Source organism: Diorhabda sublineata, chromosome 2 (assembly GCF_026230105.1).
Source record: "Diorhabda sublineata isolate icDioSubl1.1 chromosome 2, icDioSubl1.1, whole genome shotgun sequence".
Classification (NCBI taxonomy): Eukaryota; Metazoa; Arthropoda; class Insecta; order Coleoptera; family Chrysomelidae; genus Diorhabda; species Diorhabda sublineata.
In genome coordinates this window covers 17587087-17609305 of record NC_079475.1, presented here as the reverse complement: position 1 = coordinate 17609305, position 22219 = coordinate 17587087, and the positions used below count along the sequence as shown (strand labels likewise).

Sequence of the window (22219 nt, the reverse complement as noted above, 5' to 3'; positions counted from 1 at the left end):
TGGTTTCATTAAACCGGTTACTGTCCTCGACGAATTTCAAACTAATAAAAAGTATCTGTGTACAAGTTGCTTTATATACTAAATCTTATTGTATACAAAAGCTTCAATTAATTATGAAAATGGAACATTTGAAATCACTCAACTATGAGGTTAGTTCCCATTAGCAATGGTCAGTATACAACCTAGCTCGAGAACTAAATTTTATCGTATACATTAAAACTATAAATTCTGGTAAATAACGGAATCCATGGTCCTTCACAGTCAAATTAATATAAAACGAAAATTAAGTAATCCGAGACGATACATTAATGGAGGGTTAAATAAGGGACACTTTGTATCACTTAACTATATGATTAACAGACTTAAATGGTTCCCATTAGGAGTGGTCAGTGTACAACCTGACTTAAATACTAAATCTTAGCGTATACCATAAAGACTATAAATTCTTGTAGGCATTTATGGTCCTTCACAGACAAATTAATTAAAAACAAGAATTAGGTAATTCTGTAGACAATGGTATTAAGAAGGAATAAAAACATTTTATGTTTGTTCGGTTGAACATAAACATTGAACATGCACAAAATAGAGTATTAGGCCCTTTGTCCACTAAAAAGGCAAATATCCCATCTACTAATTGGTCAAATGCAATATGTGCAAATAATTAATCCAAAATATTAAAATGCAATGTTTTATTCCTATATGCTCCTCCTACTCTTCCCATTATCCTCCAAAGCGCGAAGTGAACCCATTTATATTTGATTCAACAGTAGTTTTCATGCTTGCCTATCCTGTCCCAAAAGTGCAATCGATTGTAATCTGATTTCTCAGCATCATTCTATAGAATTGTCAACTTAAATCAATTACAAGTTTAAAACAGAGTCATCTAGGGTTCGAGACAAACAATCAAAAACTAACTTGACCTTGAGTTATTTGTATTAACCGGGAACTTTCAATAATTAATTTCCACTTTTTAACTAAATATCAAATATTTTGTATTAGAAAGGAATGCAAAATATATTTATTTGAATACTTGAGAAAAACTAGACATTTTGTCAAAATATATGTAGGTTCTGTTCAACTCAGAGTTTTCGACCATAGATAAATATGAATTTATATATGTCTATACTTGCAGGTTTGCGAATAGATAATTTTCAAATAAATAGATTATAATTCATTTATTTATATTTTTGCATAAATAATTTTATTTATCCTCAAAATAAAGAAAAATACTGGGTGTAATAATGGTTGTCTATTTCAGTAGTCCCAAATTTTGGCAAATTTTACTGTAAACCAGATAAATCTATGTTTAAAACGCGTTTATTACTGACCAATAGTTTAGTAGACCGCTGTCGTTAGGAACGGTAACCGGTAGTTCTTTGAGCGGAGCAAACGACAAAATTTTAATAATAATTGATATCATACTTTGAGGTTAAGCAAAATGTTGAATACGATTTAATTATTTCTAAAATGGAAAAGAAAAAGGAAAAAATAGAAGTTGATCCAGAGTATATAGCAACTAGTAATGCATTAAAAATCAAAGAACTTAAAGACCAACAAGGTAAGTAGTACTTATAAATGCACTATATACATTATCCTCATGCTATCTAGGTAACTTTACAATATGAAATGAAAATTACTATCAATGAACATATGTAGGTTCACTTCAGTCAAATGTTTAAACAATTGTTTTATACTCAGAATTACTAGCTAGTAATTTTTCATATACATATGTACCAAAGTTATTTATTGGATAAAATTTACAATTTATTTTCAAAAGTTTGGCAACTAAAACCAATTTAATTACTAAATAATCATTTATATGCTATTTTTCACAACTTATTTGTAGTTGTTGTACCTTTTTCTTATCATTTATTATTACATGTTGAAATATATTATCCACATCTGACTCATTGACTCGTTCTAGAAAATAAATTGAGTGCTGAAAAGTTTATCCAAATTTTAAATGAAATATTTGACGAGGAATTATCGACAAGAGAAAAACAATTAGAAGAGGTACAAGAAAAGATATTTAAGGCACAGAAATTACTACATATAGTGCGTTATGTCTTAATAACATCTTATTACAAGAAGAGCAATTTAGAAGTACCTCCGGATGAAGAAGTTATCACTCCAGGTAAGTTAAAAATCCAGCACTTACTAAAATGATATACTAATTTGAAAAAAGGTAGTGGACATTTTATATATAAAACAGCTAAACAGGCCTTATAGCCCAAAAGCTTGGAGTATTTCTACTGCTTTCTTTCATATATTTTGCTCATGGATGCTACACATCAGTTTTCTATTCCTTTACTTTTTGCTCTTTCTCTCCTTAATAAGGATCTTTTCACCCCACTATCTTCGTCCATTCTGACTATATGCCCCATTCAATGGAGTCTTTTTGCTCTGGCTACATAACCCATCTCAGCATGACCATACTCTGCTTTGATCTCTATGTTGGTTCTTCTCCTTCACTAATTTTACTCCTGCACTCCTCAGAAAATCCTTCTTAGTACCTTTCTCTCCCATATGTTTATTTTGTTTTCTTCTTTTTTATTCATGATCCAACACTTGAAATATCTTTTGGTCTTAATAGTGCTCCTAGAGCTCCATTTGTTTTGTTCCCTCTCACTAGTCTTTTGTCAATTTCCTTAGTTTGGCCTTTGTTTATCACTGTCACTTCCAGGTATTCACATTTCTGGACTTCATCAAATCTATACTCCCTGCTTTTCTTTGTAGTCACTTTTAATTGATTGAACTTATTCAAATTCCCTCCCATCTCCATATTTTTGTTCATTTAAAAGTAGTCTACATTTTTTTGATTTTTTTTAAAGAACACAAATATTTTCTCTAGCTCCTTTTTATTTATAAGCACATTTTCTGCATAGACAGTGATTTGTATTTTGATGTTGTAAATCATCCCCTGGGTTGGGATGCCACTACTTATCAGGATAATTTCTAGTAAAAGGTTAAACAACACTGTTAATAGTGGGTTTCATGGCTGTAATCATCTTTTTGTTTAAAAATTTTCCAATAGATTTCTTTTGATAATTACTTCATTCTTGGTGTTATTCACTGTTGTTTTCACCAAATGTAGTATTTTCTTAGATATTACGAGTGCGGCTAGGGCCTGGAACAAATGTTTTTTGCCTATTGAATCATAGTCTTACTTAAATCCACAAAGAAGAGGTTCAGGTTTAATCCTTAGGTATAGCTGACTTCCCCTTTTCGAAAAACCTCCGGTACTCCCCCACTTGTTCAGCCAAGTATTTGACTAATCTATTTTTTATGATTCTAGCTAGGACTTTGTATACTACATCCAACAAAGTGATATACCTATAATTCAAACACCTTATCTCATTACCCTTCTTATGTACTGTAAAAAATTGCTTTATAACATTGGTTTGGCATCTGTTCTTCTTCCTTTATATTTTTATTGAAATTATATATTCCCTCCCTCAAGGGTTTACCACTATACTTTATAACCTCTATTGGATCACTGTCTCATCTTCAAACTCTTTCTCCTCTCTCCCGCCTGTTTCATCATTTAGTAGTTAATTGACATATTCCTTCCACCTGTCCTGTTTTTCCCATTGTAAGTGAGCTGTCTTTGTCTCTGTAATATTTTTGTCTGGTTGTGTTTGGTATCTTACTTCTTAATCCTCCTGATAAACATTTGTACGGTTTTTGTTAATATAATGTTCTTTGATTTTTTTCAGTTTGTTCCCCAGATGCTTTCGTTTCCTCTCACTGCACATTTTCTTTGCTTTTTTCCTTTCCCATTCTGTTTTATTTTGTCCTTTATGTCTTCAACACTCCATTTTCCTTAGCTTCTTTTTTCTAATGCTTGTTTGCAGCTTTCATCAAACCTTTCTTTTTCTGTCGTCGCCAATCTTCCTAGTTCTTGCTGTGTCATATCCTGTTTCTGTACATTGAAAACTTATTATTATGCAAAATTTTTTAAATTTTTTTGCCTGTTAGTATTTTTTGAAGGGATTGTTTCCATTAAGGTTGGGCCTTTTTCAATATGCTTTAAAATTATTGATCAAGCTCAAAAATTATATATAGAAACTAACTCACTTGGAAAGTTCAAGGTTTTTTTTAAAAAGGATATAGTAATAATTCTTTAATACACAATCTATTGGAAATATAAATGGCTTCTGATAAAATGATTATATTTATCTTTGTAGAATTTGCTCAAAAATTTTGAAGGTTAATAGTGGATTGTAGATATTCAGTTAACCTTTTAAACTAAATCTTTGAATTATTGTTTTGCTTTCTAGTATTTAAATTAAAATGTTAAGATTGTGAGAGATTTTTAGATGTGCATTGCCTGGAAAATGAATTGATGCTACCATAGCTCATAAAAGAATAAATTAATAAATATCATGAAAATTGAATACTATATTTACTATATTATGTTTGTTCATATTAGCAGAATGTAATCCTATCTGTCATAATTCTCGAAAATTGAAAATCAATAGTAAATTAAGATTTGACTAAACAATTGGGAATTATTGTTTTGAAATATCAACATTATTTATTTCAATTATTCTAAGTATACTTTTAATTTAGGATTTGATAAACAAAACAGAATCCATCCGGCCGTTAGAAAATTACTGGGAAATAACCCAAGTTTAGATATTTTCTGTGCTGGGAAAGGCAAACGTAGAGTTGCTTCCAAAAACTGTGATAAAAGTGGTCCTAAAGATGTACCATCTGAAGTTAAAAAACCTAAATTAGATATAAAATCTGAAGTTCCGAATCCACAAGCTAGTGATCAAATTATATTAAAAAATAGAAAGAAGACGAGGCATAGATTAATAATTGGTAATGTTTCAAAATGGGTACCTTCTCTAGAGGATAACACTACCCATAAATGGATGATGTATGTAAGAGGAGAGAAAGACAATCCTGATATATCACATATTGTGGATAAAGTGATTTTTCATTTACATCCATCTTATAAACCTCATGATGTCATTGAAGTTCGGTAAGCTCTATTTTTATATTTAATATGTTGATTAATACATTTTAAATATATAGAAGTAAACAGAACAAACAATTATTTGAGTTGTGCATTAAAATTTTATTGTTAATGTATTTTGAGGAATCTAGGAATTTTCATGTAAAATCTTAAACCAAATTACTTCAATATATAAATGAAAATTTCAATAGAAAATCACAACAAATTATAAGAAATTTAACTGTGCCACTGAATTTCAATTTGTAATTACAAGATGCAAATTAGCTTTGAAAGATATGAGTATGAGACCTGGGGAATCTACGTTTACAAAATTTTAAAATGATAATTTATTGAATTGAAATGGCTATAAAAAGAAATGAAGAGGAAATTTCAAAAATTAATTCAATCATAATTTAGTATATTGAAGGAAGGGAAACAATATATCTTCCAATTAAACAATATTCTAATTTAATATAGAGGGTGTTCCATGACTAGATGCAAAAAGTTCAGGAGTTAGTAGATGACGTGAAAAGTTCATGCCTTTAAAGTTGCAAAATCAGAACCTATATTCAAGTATATTTTCTAAATTATACATTCGAACATTATGAATTTTTATGTATGATTACATATGTCCATGTAGTGTGTTTAACATCATTTTGGAGAAATTCTAAGTATAGCCGTCCATTCAGGTTATTATCAAAAAATTATTTTTAAAATTTTACTAAATTATTACCCACTATTCTTGCCCACACATTAACCCAAAATCAATGTTGATTCTTTGTTTGAATTGTACCATTAGGATTTTCATCTGTCCATAAATTTAGATTATGGGAATTAATAAAACCATCTTGTGTGAACTTAATCTGGTGTGGGCACTTTACACTAAGAAAATACTAATTAAGTTCGACAGTATGCAGTTCAATTAGAAATTTTTTATTGTCTTAGTACCTGCTGTAAGTATTTTCAATAAATAATTACAATTTATGATAATATTCTTCAGAATGTCTTTTGATGTCGAACGGTTTCCTTGGCATGTACAATGCTCTAAAAATCTACATATTTCATAAACCATAAATTTTATCGAGTTAAACAAAGAGTACCTTTTTGTTAAAGACTCGATTGAAAAATTCATTTTTGCTATGTTTAGATTGTACAGGTTGTCTATGTAAAAGCTACGAATCTACTCACTCCCGAACAAGTCAAGGAACACCCTGTATAGAATTACTCTCTTAACTGCTCAGCTGTAGTTCAGATTTTTAGGTTTTTCTTCTATCCTCTAAGCTGTCCAAGTTTTTGGTCAAATCTGGATCGCATATAAGTCGAACTGCTCTCTTCTGTATTAAGTCGAGTATCTTCATGGTATGCTTAAGATCTGAACTCCAAATGTGTGAAGCAATATTGGCCTTGGATTACATGCTGTTGCGGACTATATAGCTTTTTGATATTTAAGAGGGCTCAAAGTTTTTGTGAACTGCCCTACTAATATGTAATTATAGGTCTTACAGTCGTTTCGAGTTTTTTCAGCAAAACACTATCATTGGCGAAAAATTATAGACTCGTGTGACTTCGTGACGTCCAAGAATCCAAAAAAATTTTTACTAATTGATAATTAAATGCTACGGAAAAAATGAATTTTTTGGTGACTTCACAAAAAAATTACTATTTTCTAGTTTTCTCAGCAGAACAGAATCATTGGTAAAGAATTATAGACTTTTGTGACTTCGTGACGTCCAAGAATACAAAAAAAAATTATCATTGAAGAAAAGAGCATTTAATTAGCATTTAATTATGGAATCATTCTTCTTTAATTACCTTTTGATTTTGCACTTTGTTCCAAAGTTAGCAGAACATCCAATTTCTCAAAAACGTGCATAGCAAAAAATTTCGTAATATAGCACTTCATTAGCATTTAATTTTCTGCTTATTGTTTTTGTTGTCTGCTCATATTTCTCTGCTAACTTTAGTGTCTTTAATTATAATACTATATAAACCTAAAGTGTATAGAAGTGGTATTAATTATTTATTTGCTTTCAGAGAATCTCCATTTCATCTTTCTAGACGAGGCTGGGGTGAATTTCCACTAAGAGTCCAAATATTCTTCAAATGTCCACTTAATAAACCAGTTAGTATTGTGCATAATCTTAAACTAGAAAAAACATTCACGGGGCGCCAAACATTAGGTTAGTATCTGTTAGGATTATGGATAAAGTAACGGTGTATTTATGAAAAAAAAACTGAATACGTTATCAATTGGAAGATTATTTTACTTCTAATAGAGTTTCAGAGGTATGTCCTATAATGTTGAGGATCAGAGACAACTGAGCTACTTTCTAATCTTAATACGTTTTGGATTTTATTATCCATTCTATACATAAACCTATACCTCGTTTTATGTAAACCTAAAATAAAAAAGAGAAGGATTTTTAAATTCAATATTCCCACAATATTGTACAAGAGGGTTATGAGGATATCTCAAATAAACATGAGATGAAAAGGCAACTTTGTTCATCAATTTAAATCGATAATTTATTAAACTGTTTTTTCAAAACCAGGTTCGGTTATGCTTTAGTTAATATTATTTGTCAGTAGTATCTGATTATTTTTTGATTCGAACATTCAAATAATAATTTTTCCATCCTTTGGAATTTTTCACTTGGACCTTCCTAACACTGGATGTTGGTATATTTACTTTGCAGTTGAGGTTTGATTCTGTAATATACACTTTCCACATCCATTATTTCTCGGTGTTAGTGTTCTTGTGATGTAATTAAAGCGAAGTTTATTTGTCACTAATAGGACAAAATTAATTTTTTGAATTTCAATTGACAGAATTAAAATCTGACAAAGTACATCTCATAAATGAATCATCTCAGTAATGTAATGATCAAGACAATAAGCATCTAACAGGCTTTCACCACAATGTTAAGTTTATAGATATCTTCAGAATATACTATCCAAATAGTTAAAAATACACAACGAGAGCTGTTACCAAACTATTACTAGGATAATCATTAGGTACCTTTCAGATGGAAATAAAATTGTATAGAACTCAAGCTATCTGTTTGAAATCAGGCTGATATCGAAGCATTGAATTCCATGACATTGATTCAAAACTGAGCTGTGAATACCAGGAAACTAAATGACTTGAGTAAGAGCAATAAGAGCGTTTTAGGTGGAAGAAGAATGCAGAAGAAAATACTCTGGCGGAACTTTAATACTGCAATATTAATATTGCAGCCAGCACAGATGATGGTGTTCATTACAACTAGAGTGCTATATGTAGTTAATCCAGCGACGAGGGCAGCTGTGGTGAAAGACACCATAGACTTTAGAGACCGCGTTTTGACGTCACCCCCTATTCAATATCTATTCTAATATGACATACGTTTTATCTCACATTGGTTTCTTTATTGTAGGTAATGAAACTTTGGTAGATGTATATTTACATGATAATAGTTTAGTACAAAAACCGGCTACTATTACAAAACCTCCAGAAGAAATGATTAACAACAATCTTAACAATTCATTTAATAGTATATTTCAAAATTTTGATACACAGGTACAGGAGGTAAGTGAATATATGATGTGGTGATACTGCATCATCTTACAATGATATTAATAAATGCCTTAATGCGCTCTGAGATTTCATTATCAAACATCTACACTTTTTTTCCAGAAAACTGAATTTGATTCAGACTATACTCCTTTAGATCAAACGTTAATCGAATGTGAACCGCCGAATGAAGATTATATTCTTGTTAAATCTGAAGTTCCTGATCAAACAACAACAAATGTGGATTTAATATCCACTAGATCTGATTCAGCTTATGGATGCTCTGATACAGCCTCTATGAGCTTCGAACATGATTACTGTGATGTGATAGAAGAGCAATTTGTAGATAATGAGATAGAAATGAAAGTTAGTCGACTGTACAATGCTTTTCTCGAACATTCCTACTCTATTGTTAGCAAAACAGAAGATTCAGATAATGAGATAGTAAACCAACATACTGTCACAAGCCATAATGTAAATATTAACGGAGAAATCGGAAACAAATTAATATTTGGTTTGGGAGATAATTATCTGAAAGAATCTATTCCTACTGTTCATAATGTGGTAAGTTATGGAGGTGTATTATAAAATAAGGTCTTAGCCACGACTGTCTGTCTACACGAGATGAACTCAAAAATTATTGAACGGTTTTTATTTGGGGATTCATAAGGAAATTTTAGTAAAAGCCAAACTACTTGGAAACTTGTACCGAAAACATGTATAATACTTTTAAATGGTGACAAAAGTATCCACAATGGGAAAAAAAATTTGGCATTTATCTATATTTTATAGAAAGCTTACTAAACTCCTTGATAAAATTAACGCACCACTTTAATTAATCTAAAATAAAACTAAGTTATATTGAAGTAACAATGAACACCTACAAATTAGTCGAATATGACATTTACATAACTTTAATTTGCCATATTTTTTCCATAAAAGTTTGTTTTTGCTAGAAATGCATAAATAAGCTACCACACCTCCAAATTGAAAAAAAAGAAAAAAATCGGCAAAAGAGAATAAATGCATATCGGTCAACCCTAATACCGTGTAGGCCCTCTTCGACTTGCGGTATATTCTCCCATTCTTCAATAGCGACTATGACTTCAAATCCTCTTTTTGAGATAGGATTCATATTTGTACTCTCTAATAAAGGGATATTGACATCATGTAAGTAGCCAAAAACCTGTCTAGTCACGTGGGGATGAGCGTTGTCCTGCATGAATAAAAAATTAGGCTCAATAAATGGAGCAAAAGGCATTACAAATTCGACAATTATGTTGCCCAAGTCATATTGGGCATTCATAGACCTTGTACTTATAGGAACCAATTCTGTACGAGTATCGAAGCAAATTTCTCCCCAAAACATTTTAGAGCCTCTAACAAAAGGTACTTTAAGAGAGATTTAAAGCTGGCAAACCTTTCTCCTTGCCTTCACCAGACAGCTTTAAGGCTAACTCTAGTTTCATCAAAGAATAGATCCCATCTCGAACTATTGATGCTTCAATTTTGATGTAGTTTTTCAAAATTTAATCTCTGAACTGTTTGCTCTGGTAAGCAAGGTTTTTTGGCTGGTCTTCTGTTGCTGAACTCTGCTTCATGTAAACGACTTCTAACCGTTCGAGACGATATTTCGAACAAATGAAAATTCATTTTTTAGCAGATTGCTGGTAACTCACTTGTCTCAAAAAACGATCATCGATTTGATTAGTGCAACGTTTTTGCCCTTGTCCTGGTTTTCGATGGTAACAACCCGCTTCATTATGTCGCCTCAATACGCGACTGATGCTGAAATGATGTATTCCTAACAAACCAGCAACATGTCGCATTGAATATCCTTCATTCAGGAGAGTCGATGTTCGCACTGCGCCTCCTCCATTGATAAATTTCGTTGACGGTTCATTTTTTTACTTGATATAATCCCAAATGAACTTCCAAACTTGCATGTAATAAAAACAATTATAATCCACAGCTATATTCAAGTTACTGAATATTTAATGTGTAATAAATTGCTTAATGGGACATAAAGTCCGAGGTGCCATTTTTTTAGAGAATTTATTTTGGGAAAGACAGATGAGGTAATTTATTAACTAAGGAGTTTTCATAATGTTCATGTTTAACTAAATATTTTTTGATTTTAGGTTCCTAAAAATTTGTTACTACGTCCAACGGAAGCCTCGCGAGTATTTTTAATGAATAACACTGTAAATGAAAAACAAATTTTGAGGTTAAAGTTTGGTATTTTATTGCCGCAAAATCGATTTAAAAATATTGGGGAAGCTATGCCATATCTTCTTAAAAGATTTCCCCTATGGAATGATAAAGTGAAAAATAGTAATTTTAAATCTTTATACCCCTACATAGCATCTTCACAAGAGGAATTTGAAAAGTGGCCTTTTAGTAAAAAATTGAATTCTGAGGTAAGGGCAATTTTAATTATTGTACTGTTTCTCCATACAAAGAAATTAAAACGAGTACCACAAGGAAGTGTTCTAGGACAGTGTACAGTAAGTATAGGACAGTACTTACTGTACACATATGATATTCCAGAGTTAGACAATACCATATCTACCTTCGCCGACTATACTGCCATTCTAGCAATATGGAAAAATAATAGAGATGGAAAATTAACCTTAATGAAATTAAATTAGTTCATAATAACTTCACAAACAAAATGATAGAGATCATATTCCAGTCAGTATAAATAATAACCTGATTCTACATTCAAACTCAGCAAAACAATCAGGTATTACCATGGAAAATTCATGTTAAAAAGGAAAGAGAAGAACTTGGATTCTACTATAGAACAATTTATTGGCTAATTGGTAGAAACTACTCTGTCTCTACATAATAAGACTGTGCTTTATAACAGATACTTAAGTCTGTTTGGACCTATGACATCCAACTATGAGGACGCACCATAGCAAGCAACTTAGCAATCAACCAAAGATTTCAAGCCCTGAGGAATATATTAGATGCCTTTCGGTAGACCTGGAAATGGAAAATGTTGACCAGACTCTTAAGAAATTAGCCAAGAGTCATGAAGAAAGCTCCTTGGTACTGAGTTGAAGAGAAGACTTAAGAGGATCAAGCTCTTTGAGTTACTTCAGTATTTTTAGTGTGGGTGTACCATAAAACTTTAGAGCAATCTATTCTACAGAACCCAAGGAACGCTGATGAATATATCTTAGTTTTAAATTTCAAACTCTATTAGATTGTAATATCCTAAATGCTTTTATGGGTGTTCATATGCATGGAGTAATTTATAAGGATAAAATTTATTTCTTTAAGTATCCTCCTCAAGATTTTCCTTTGACATAAACAGAAAATATACATAAAAAGTCATAATAAAGCCACCAATTCGATGTTCTGCCCATTTTGAGAAGTAATTGTTTAAACTAATTGTTTTTATTTTAGTGGAATCGAGCTAAAGAAATTAAATCTATTTTAACTGAAAGATTTCCATCTTTAAAAAAGTGGAGTACACGAGCCATTTTTATGTATGCTCGATCTCATAAGTTTTCACCTGTGATTAGTTCCAGTAATTTTTTTAAAAACAAATCGGAAGATTTGTGCCTGATTAATAAGTGCTTTTCGGAAGTAGAAAAAGGAGCAGTCAATGTTAATAAACAATTTCAAATAGATGTTAATGTCGACATCGAATCAGATGGAGGTTAGTTTATATATGATTAATTTAGCAGCTCGACAAGAAGAATAGCATTGTCCATTTTATGAGCTGTTCAAAATAGAAAGTATATAATATGAATGATATTATTTCAATTGATAAATTATTATTTAATTAATGTTATTTTAGATAAATCTACGTCTGTTCGGAAAAAAACCTATATTGACATATCTGACAATTCTCTTAAGGACCAATGTGCATTCGTTAAAGAAACCGCCTTAGATTGTGGAGTGATGTTGAGATCTGAAGAAATTTCAGATGGTGTGATTATGAATGGTGCAGAAAGAATGATGCTAGAGGCTGTGAAATGTTTGGCGGAAGGTTTAATTAGGAGAGCCCACCATTATTTAGTCTGTAAGAAAGATTATAGGTAAATATTGAAATGTATATAAAATTTTTCCCTCTTGAGCTCTCCTACTATATTATTTAAAATGAATAAAATGTGAATGTTTATTAATTTTTATTATTAAATTTTTGCAGGGAAGGGTTCAGTGAAGTTACCTCAAATGAAATTGAACTTGGAATGAAAGAACGGTCTGAAATTCAATCAATAAAAGAATTTCAAATTAAGAAACGTGAAATAGATTTTTTTTCGTGAATATCCAAGACTGTAATTTTAAAGTATAATTTTTATTTATCTACTTTAATTATGTATTTATTTGTATTTTTATTGTTTTCTTTTACATATTAAATTTTTATTCCAGTTTATTATTTCAAAATTACCACATTCTTATAGCAGACTAAGAAAACGATTCTTGTGCCTGCTTTTTACATAAAAAAATATTGATAAAAACCTTGTTTCACAACACACTCCAAACATGGCTGTAGTAGCAGAATAATACGGTTCTCGCCCCAAAAAGAGTATAATTGTTGGAAAAATTAACAAAAAAGTTGTGTTTTGAAAAATTTTTTATTTAACCAGTATTAGTAAATAAACTATTTACAAACTTAGCCTACCTCTATTTCAGAATAATTATAAAATATTTGCACAGATGATCATTCCAGTTAGATAGTGAATTTTACATCCATAATGAATAATTTACTAGCAATAAAATTAACTTATACAAGTATTTGAGGTTAACTCTCGAAAAGTAGGCTGTTTGGAACTACAAAAATATTTGGGATAACAGGAAAAATATTCTGTTTGGGTAACAATTTGAATATCGAAGGAAATATTTTCCTGTGTGGTCATTTTGAACGGAAAAATATCGTTTTCATAAAAAAATTATTCCGGGAACACGTTATGATTATCGACATTCTAATTATCTTCAATTAAAAAAATTTCAATGATACAGTTTCCAAAAATCGAAATATTAATTTTCTCATTAGTAATGATTATCATGACACATAAAGCAGAGAAAATATTAGAATAGGATTGGATATTATTATTCAACATTTCTTTATAAAATTGAGTTCTATCAAAATCTTCTGTCATGAACATTAATGTGAGCCGATAGTAAAAAGGTTTTCAAATTATTCTTGACGAATTAAATTTCACATAATTCCAAATAGACCAGGGTCGATAGTTTTGGAAATGAAAGAAAAGAATAATAAGGTGAAATCCATTGAAAAAGGAGTTTTTAAGGGTAAAAAACGATTTATATCTAGTTAAATGGCAAAGTTATGGGTTAAAAAAATCTACAATCCTTGTATTCACACTTTTTTCACATAATCTCAAAATCTATGTGAAAAATTCAAAAAAAAACAATTTGATCTTTTGAAAAAAATATTACATATATAAATAAAATATTTTTCACGAAATTTGGTGAAAATCTACCTTTTCATGTCTCAAATTTCATTGGAATTTATCTATTTTCAATGTTATTTTAACTTAATAATGAAAAAGCACATACATTTTCAAACGAAAATTCAACCGTCAAAATATCATCTTTTTTTAATAAGTCTGTGAGGTTTTTATTCGTTGACATCTCTACTTTATGTTGGTATGAAAAAATATTACTACTATCATGGTTTTTTCAGAAAAAGCAGAAAAACAACGAAAAAAGTCTCATCCGAAATTTTTATTTTTAATTATTTATTGAAATTTTACACTCAAAATACATTAAATTTTAATAAACATTTAAAAATTGTATATAATGATTAAAGAAAATTTTCGGACGAGTTTTTTGCCTTTTCTGAGAAAATTTACCGTCAGTAATTAGGATTGTTATAGTTTGTGCTTTTATAATGAAAGACTGCCATTTAGGGAATCCTCATTTCGGTTTATAATATATATGGTATGATATATAATAATAAATTTTCCGTTTTCACCAAAAGTTCATTCAATTTCCTAGAAATTTGTTTAATTCTGTTTAATATAATTATGTATGATAAATAAAGAAAATGATAATGAATAAAAATGCTTTATTCTTCTTAGGTATAGGTAATAAAAAAAATAAAATGTCTAATGTATAGAGAAAGCAAATCTGCAATTGGTTAAGGTTTCAACATATTTTTTTCTATATACATATTTTATACATACTATATAATATAGCGAGTTGTTGTTGTTGTTTTTCTGTACATTTACAACTGAAAAACTGAAAGTAGCCGAAAAGTCAAATTTTATCTTTTAAAAATTATAAAAAAAACAGAAGAGACCTAAAATCAAGACGATTCAGAAAAACATTTATAAAAAGTTTGAATATATTGATATTACTTAGCATCCGTTATTTATTTATCTAAATTTGAATTCCTACTGGAATTATTTGTAACTTTTAGTTAGTTTTTGTACTTTGTCAAATGGTCTCTGAGACCTTGGCAATCACAAAAATTTAAGATATACTTGGAAAATGACATAAGAGCTTCATATTCTAAGGCTGTTAGCCTCATTGAAAAAACTTTTGGATCAAAATAAATTAGGTTAGAATGACAAAATCAAATCTAATTCTTCTAATAAAATTTTTAACAGAAGTGTCCGCATGGGGGTGTACAAATTTTTCAATAAAATTATGGCAGCTCTGTCAAACCAAAGTTATTTCCATTTGCAATTAATAAATCACTTGTAGTGTAGTTTCAACATAATTGCATTTTTTGTAGTTTAATATAACCACCAGTACACCGTTACTTCCATTTAATTAATGCGATTAATAACAGCATTATGTTACTTGCAGTATGGTTTCAGTGCAATTGCTTCTGTAGTGTGATGCAACCACCACTACAAAGCAAACTTTTATCACAAATTGAATTATGTCACTAGCAGTATGTTTTCAGTGCAATTCCATCTTCTATAGTGTGATATGACCACCTCTACAATTCAAGCTTTTATCACAAACTGAAGCTGCTAAGCTGTAACAGAAACTATGTCGAAAGCTTAGACCTAATTAGAACCTTATGTTCGCAGTTAATAGCAGGATTACTTCACTTGCAGTGTACTGTCAACATACAGTAGTAGAATTTAACAACTGCTATAGGGCATTCTCCAAATCCCGAACTGAAACTGATAAGCTTTAATGTAAAAGCTATGACCAAATTAACTTCCTTCCAACAGGTTTATGTCACCTGTAGTGAGGTTTCATCATAGAAGAGACTAATTAATGTAATAAGATATTTAAACATGTCTTTTCAAAAATAAAGTAAAATCCCAACATAACTAAAAATAAATTTACAATGAAATAATTCAATTATATACAATTACAATTTTTTTTTAATTACGACAAAGGTCACAGTTGGAAAGAAAATTTAAAAAAATTTATATTGATAGAAACACATAGAATATCATTGTATACTTAATGCAAAAATCAATCTACATATATTAATCCAAAAGTGAAGTTTTTAGTTAAAAATTTTACATTGTACACCTAGGGACTAAAGTGATACATTTAATTGAGACAAAAAATCCCATCAGGAGGACAATAATTTGTGGAGGATTAAAACACTTTAGTCGTGTGATGTATAAATTATTTCGAGTACTATAGAAAAAATTTAGTTAATTGTACTCTAATAATATGAGTGACTGTCAAAAAAAACTAATAGCAGCTTTACCAGATGTAAAAATGGTAATAATGTAATATGCATAAACACAACAATACATTATACACCTATAAGTATTGCTTTGACAATAAAAAATGTATTTTTACTACTACAATTTAATTTCGGGGTAATAAAGTAAAAATTTATAGTCTAGAGGAAATTGACTCACTTCATTCCTTTAAGAATATAAAAATTATGAAATATTTTTTTGCTTTGATGTGTTTCTATGTAGCGCCTGCGCGAATTTTTAATAAGTTTTTGGTTTTGTTCTTGTAGAAATTTTAAACTGTAATTGATGGAATGACAAAATTTAATTATGCAGTTAATCAAAACAATGAAATGATTCCACTTCGAGAGTTACTCTTTTTATGTATTACTATCAAACAGTTGAAGAATTAAGAGTAGTTTATTCCATTTTGAGTGCTACCTTTATACAATATATTTACATTTCATAATTTATTCATAATAATAATAAATTTTAGCAAGAGTAAAGTACAAACTGGAATAACTTGTATTATTCATACCCTCATGGAGTGTAGAATTCACTTTAAAAATGGAAAAGGACCCATAAAAATAAACATTACTTTTAGATACTATCTCTCATTATGACCATTTACAACTGGATGTTCTTGTGAGTTTACAGCTCTAAGTATCTTTGCTTTTTCTGCTTTCCTTTCAGCTGCAGTCTTCTTTAAACCTTTCATTTTCCTAGTTTGTATGTTTTTGATTTCTTGTTTACCAAGATGTATACGACCTTGTTTGTTACCCAAATTGTCAGTACTGATATTTTTCTTTTTAGTGACTTTAAGCTCTTTGGGTTTGCGGCAGGCTTCTTTCATCAAATCTTCATCAGGTAATTTTGATCGTCTTAGAGAGAAATCAATTCTGGGTCCTAAAAATTCATATACAGATTGTGATATAAATAAATTGAATTTGATGTTTGCCATAACAACTTTGTTATTGGTTATAGTCTATAAGTAGTGCCACATTCTAATAATAATTGTGGTGCTGGTCCAAAATTATGTACATTAATTTCTAGAGCTAATAAAAACCAACAATAAATATACATCTTTATGTACACTTGTCCCTAAAACCGAATAATAAAATAACTGAACTCATTACAGAGCTGAATTGTGAATCCTAAGATTAATTATTCAAGAAAAGGGACAACCTTTTGAAAATTTTTTGTGAATCATTTTATCATTTATTGAATGTGAATTATTACTTCAATATTCAGTTAATATGCTTTATTATCTACTTAATATATTGCAAAATACATTTATTAGGTACATCTATACCTTTGAGTTTGAATCAATTGAAAATGGTGATATTTATTACAAGAGCATCTTGGCATAGAAAAGTCGAAGGAAACAATAATTGGTTGTCCAAATAATTAAAAAATTGTGTGAAAATATTACATAATATTATTTAGCTACTTCCAAATTAATCTGTATTTATATGAGATTGGCTAGGCGGGGACGGAAATTAATTAAATATTTTATAACTTTCAAATCATTTGCCAGTTATTTGAAAAATAAAATAAATACTATAAACACCATTTAATGGTACAACCAAATGACCAAGATCCATGAGTCCATAATACATCATACAATACAATAGATTTAACACATCACTCAATAAGTCGTGTTTTTGCTAAAAATCGATTTTATTTATCAATGTAATCTCCTTCAAGGGCAATAAAATCATTCCAATGCTAATCTAACTTATCGATGCCATACTTGTAGAAGGATTTGTCTTTTGCCTTAAAATAGGATTCAGTTTCAGAAATTGCTTTTACATTTCAGCTGAATTTCTTACTGGCGAACATTTTTTTGATATCAGTGAACAGCCAGTAGTCACTGGTGTCCAGATTTGGACTGTATGTTAGATGAAGGAGCAATTTGAAGTATAATTAGTTCAATTTACAATAAAAGCGTCTGCTTAATTTGCCCCCTTTAAAAGGACACTTTTTTATAGACTTAGATAAATAAATAAATATCTTTATTTTAGCACTTTACTAATAACCAAATTAGAAATATTACAAAATTAACTTTGATTGTGCAAATACATAAACAGCCATTTACTAAATTTATATATATTTGCTACAATTTCAATATCATCACTCAATTCATTAAAAGAGCGAAGCTCTTCATAAAACGATGTTTTTTACAATGTTGAGGTTCATATAATGTCAAGATTATAGTATTATGTATATAGTATATAGTATAATTCTGCAGTCGTTTCTTTAAGTATGCATTTAAATACTCTGGCATTAAGTTATGTTCAATTTTATATATTAAAAGGAGATTCGCTCTTTTAATGTTTTGCTCAACAGTTAGCCAATTTAGAGTTTCAAGCATGTGATCAGGTGGTGTATATTTACTACAATTTAACAAAATACGCATAATTTTATTCTGTTGTATTTGTAATTTACGCACCTCTTCCTTGTTGCAAAAAATTAATACTGTGCTATAATATGTAAAGTGAGGCAAAAGTATGATTTTATACAACATCATTCTGGTCCATTCAGAATCACAATAAGATATTCTACTAAAAAACCCTATTTTTTTACCTAATTTCTAACATGAATGAAAAATTGAAAATGAATTGAAAAATTTAATTTTGGATCTAAAATGACACCCAAATATTTAATTTCGTTTAAAAATTCTATAGACACACTGTTTATGGATAAATTTAGATTATAAAATTTTTTATAATTTATAGTTGAGCCCACCACCATACATTTTGTTTTTGAGGTGTTTAATTTTAATCTATTCTGACACAACCATTTATACAATATCTTAAGTTCATCATTTGAAATATTTACAATTTCTAAGTAGTTTTGCCCAGACACTGATATAAGGGTATCATCTGCAAATAAAGTAACGAAACACTTTTTTAAAGCCATATGAAGATCATTAATATATATTATAAACAAAAGTGGTACCAGGACACTTCCCTGGCATACACCCAGCACACTTTCCATCTTTTGAGATACCCTGCCTGATATTTTTGTTTTATGAAATCTGTTTTCTAAATAGTTATTAATCCAACTTAAAGCACTGAAGGTCAACCAAAACAGCAATCACTAAATCACCAATGTTTATTTTTTCTTGCCACTTTGCACACACATACTGAATAGCTGACTCACATGAATGCTGACTTCTAAAGCTTGACTGTCCCATAAACAACAAGTTATTTTTTTCGAGGTACTACTAATTTGTATTTCATTTAAAATATAAAAATAATTTTCTCAAACAAAGTCTTTTTAGAAATTATATTTTTTTGAGGTAGCTGAAATTGTAATTAAATAATAGATGGATTCAGATTAGCTGTTAATGAATAAAGTAAAAATTATAATATGATGAAGTGTCTAGAAAAATTGTAGGAATCAAAACATAAGTCAAGATTGTGATAAATATTCAAAAATTTGAAACAATCTTAAATACTCTAGCTACATTATGGTTTGGGATAGTCACAATTAATTTTAAGTGTCTTCTTAGATTATTTTATAAAGTGGAAACTTACCAATTTCTTCCAGTTCCACCCGTGGTATTCTCTCACCAGACTTTTTTAGCAAAATTTTGTAAGATCTTAACAGTATTTTTCCATCAGGCGTAGCATTGAAACTTATACTATGCTCTATACCTTGTAGCCTGATATTTTCTACACATTCTCTGTGAAAAAAGTCTATAAACAATGATTTCAATTGCTTCAATTCATCCATTTGCTCCCACAAGGCACCATTGAAGAGTAGACATGGTTTAGTACCAACAGTGATTTTAGATGCAGCAAATTCTTTTAAACCTTCATAAGACTCTACATATAACTCAATCATATCTAATAAATTATAATTAAACATTCTCCCTACTACTAAGTTATCTGGCCTTTTTTTACTCCTTGATCCCAACATAAATAGCGGTGTCTCATATTTTTTACAGAGATCTTCAACGGGTTTTGAATTCTCAAATATGTTGATATCATTTTTTCTATTCAATTTAACAGCATCCGGTTTCTTAAAGTCGTATAGATCCTTTAGTAAACTTTGTATTTTCTCTGAGCACTTCCTTCCTTGGAAAAATAGAGCTCTTTTAGGTCCTTCGATAAGTTGCGGTTCTTTCTTTAACAACACTTTCTTGCCTTTCCGTGTAGTTGGTTTACTAAAAAATATGTTATAAAGCACTTATATATATTTAAATTGAATACACTTACACCACACGTTGTATAACAGACATTTCTACTGTATTTCTAATTAAAAATCACTAATTTGTTGTGTATCTCAAAACACGTGTTGACAAGTAAAAATACCTAACGCTAAAATAGAAACATATATAACCTTTATGTGTAAAACAAGAAAGAAGAGAATAAGATTCAAAGAACTGTCAATTCAAGGTTGCCAATTTTAAAAAAATTTAATTATCGAAACTCTTGGGGTACATTTCAAATTCAATTCGCAAGAGAAGTGGAAATACAGCATACAAGAGGCATACGAGAAACAATGTTAGCATTTCTAATGAAATTCAAGGGTAAAAAGCATGCTGACACGATCTACAGAGATTGCAAGCTCCAAATTTTGCATTTCGTGCCATACATGACACATGCACAGTAGATCGAATTGAACAATTTTTTTATACACACTGGTTATTTTTGTATCCATATTAAATTAAAAGATGGCTCCATTAAATTTAACCTCAAAAAACAAAAAAACTTGTGCAAAGGCCCATATGCAAGTACTTTTCGCAAAGTTCATTAGAAATGGACCAATTTTATGTTGAAGTGCGTGCCACTTCGCTTGCGAATTGCGTTAGAAATGTAAAATACTATTAGTGTATCCTAAATATATATTGAAAGCGGCTGTAATTAATTAAAAACCACGTAATATTATTATTGTAAAACCATTCATAAATTATACAAAGACTATGCTAATGAAGAAATGAACAATTTAGTTAAAAATAATTTTTATGATGAGTAAGACATAGAAGTACTCAGCAAAGTTTATTTAACAATAAAAGTAATGTAGTTTAATGTCAAACCGGGTTTATATTAAACTACAAAATATTTTCTCCTCAAACTATTGAAATAGATAAAACAGGTATATATTTTGTCTTGATAAAGTCTTCATGTATATTAAACGTCTCACCATAGGATCTATGATTTAGACAAGAAAAGGTTTTATTCATGCCTTAGTGTGCGTCATCAGTTGGTAGTGAAGATTTTGAAAGTCAACTTTTAAAGCTGGCTGATCACTAGAATATTTTTACTACCTCGCTAAAGGCAATAAACCGGTTCACGGTCTACATTTGAACAGAACCCACGGTATACTAACTTCATTTATAATATAGTACGGTCAATCTAGACAATCAAAGATATATGAATTCAGCTGTAAGTGAGGGATATTATTTAAAATATAATTAAAAATAACATTTCAAAACTTCTTATCGTTCCGGTACCTAAAAAAATACTCGAGATCAAAGGTTAAAAAAATGGGGTCTTCGCGATTTTCAGCAAAACGGAAGGTTTTATCATAAAATGACTTCAGACGTAAATTGTAGATTATAAAATTATCTATAAGATATGCATCAATAGTTTTCCTAGTAATTTAACAAATTTATGGTGATTCTGTTTAGTTTGAAACTATTACATAATAAAGGATATTAACAAGGGTTGGAAATTGAAGCAAAATAGGAATATATTCGTTTTCTTCATAACCTTCAAATACTTCTTCATCCTGTATGTAAGTAAATTACATAAAAAGCAATTTATCACATCTCTCATGCTTCTTCGTTAGTACCAAACCTCTATTGTAGTCAAATAAAGTCAGAACAGAGCAGTCAACTTTTTGCAACCACATTTATCACTGCAAAAAATTCACTTCTATTACAGCTTCAGAGATGTATATACTTGGCGTACTTTCCCATATTTTGATTATTACAAGCTTTTGAGTTGTTTTATTTCAGAAACGGTGGCTCTAAGGAACAAAGTATTGATACATTTCTTATAGATAATTTTTCTGATCTACAATTTTTGTCTGTGGTAGTTTTATGATAAA

The 22219-nt window shown here is 29.7% G+C and overlaps 2 protein-coding genes across 3 annotated transcripts; one reads left to right on the top strand and one right to left on the bottom strand.

The window, feature by feature from the left end:
• Positions 1-1231: 1231 nt before the first annotated feature.
• Positions 1232-14561, top strand: LOC130440794 (uncharacterized). Of its 2 annotated transcripts, XM_056774127.1 has the most exons (10): positions 1232-1558; positions 1925-2134; positions 4573-4990; positions 6998-7143; positions 8380-8531; positions 8640-9080; positions 10658-10936; positions 11934-12189; positions 12331-12571; positions 12682-14561. In XM_056774127.1, the coding sequence occupies exons 1-10, from the start codon at positions 1468-1470 to the stop codon at positions 12797-12799; spliced, it is 2352 nt and encodes a 783-aa protein (XP_056630105.1). In that variant the 5' UTR covers positions 1232-1467; the 3' UTR covers positions 12800-14561. The 2 variants fall into 2 exon arrangements, 1 of the variants encoding a protein (XP_056630105.1); XR_008909560.1 differs by lacking the exon at positions 12682-14561 and having other exon boundaries at positions 1357-1558; positions 11934-12268; positions 12331-12423.
• Positions 13093-20565, bottom strand: LOC130440795 (ribosome production factor 2 homolog). Its single transcript, XM_056774128.1, has 3 exons — positions 20383-20565; positions 19699-20330; positions 13093-17062 (listed from the first exon to the last, which is right to left on the bottom strand). Exons 1-3 carry the CDS (start codon positions 20403-20405, stop codon positions 16764-16766), a joined length of 954 nt encoding a protein of 317 aa, XP_056630106.1. The 5' UTR covers positions 20406-20565; the 3' UTR covers positions 13093-16763.
• Between the last annotated feature and the right edge of the window lie 1654 nt (positions 20566-22219).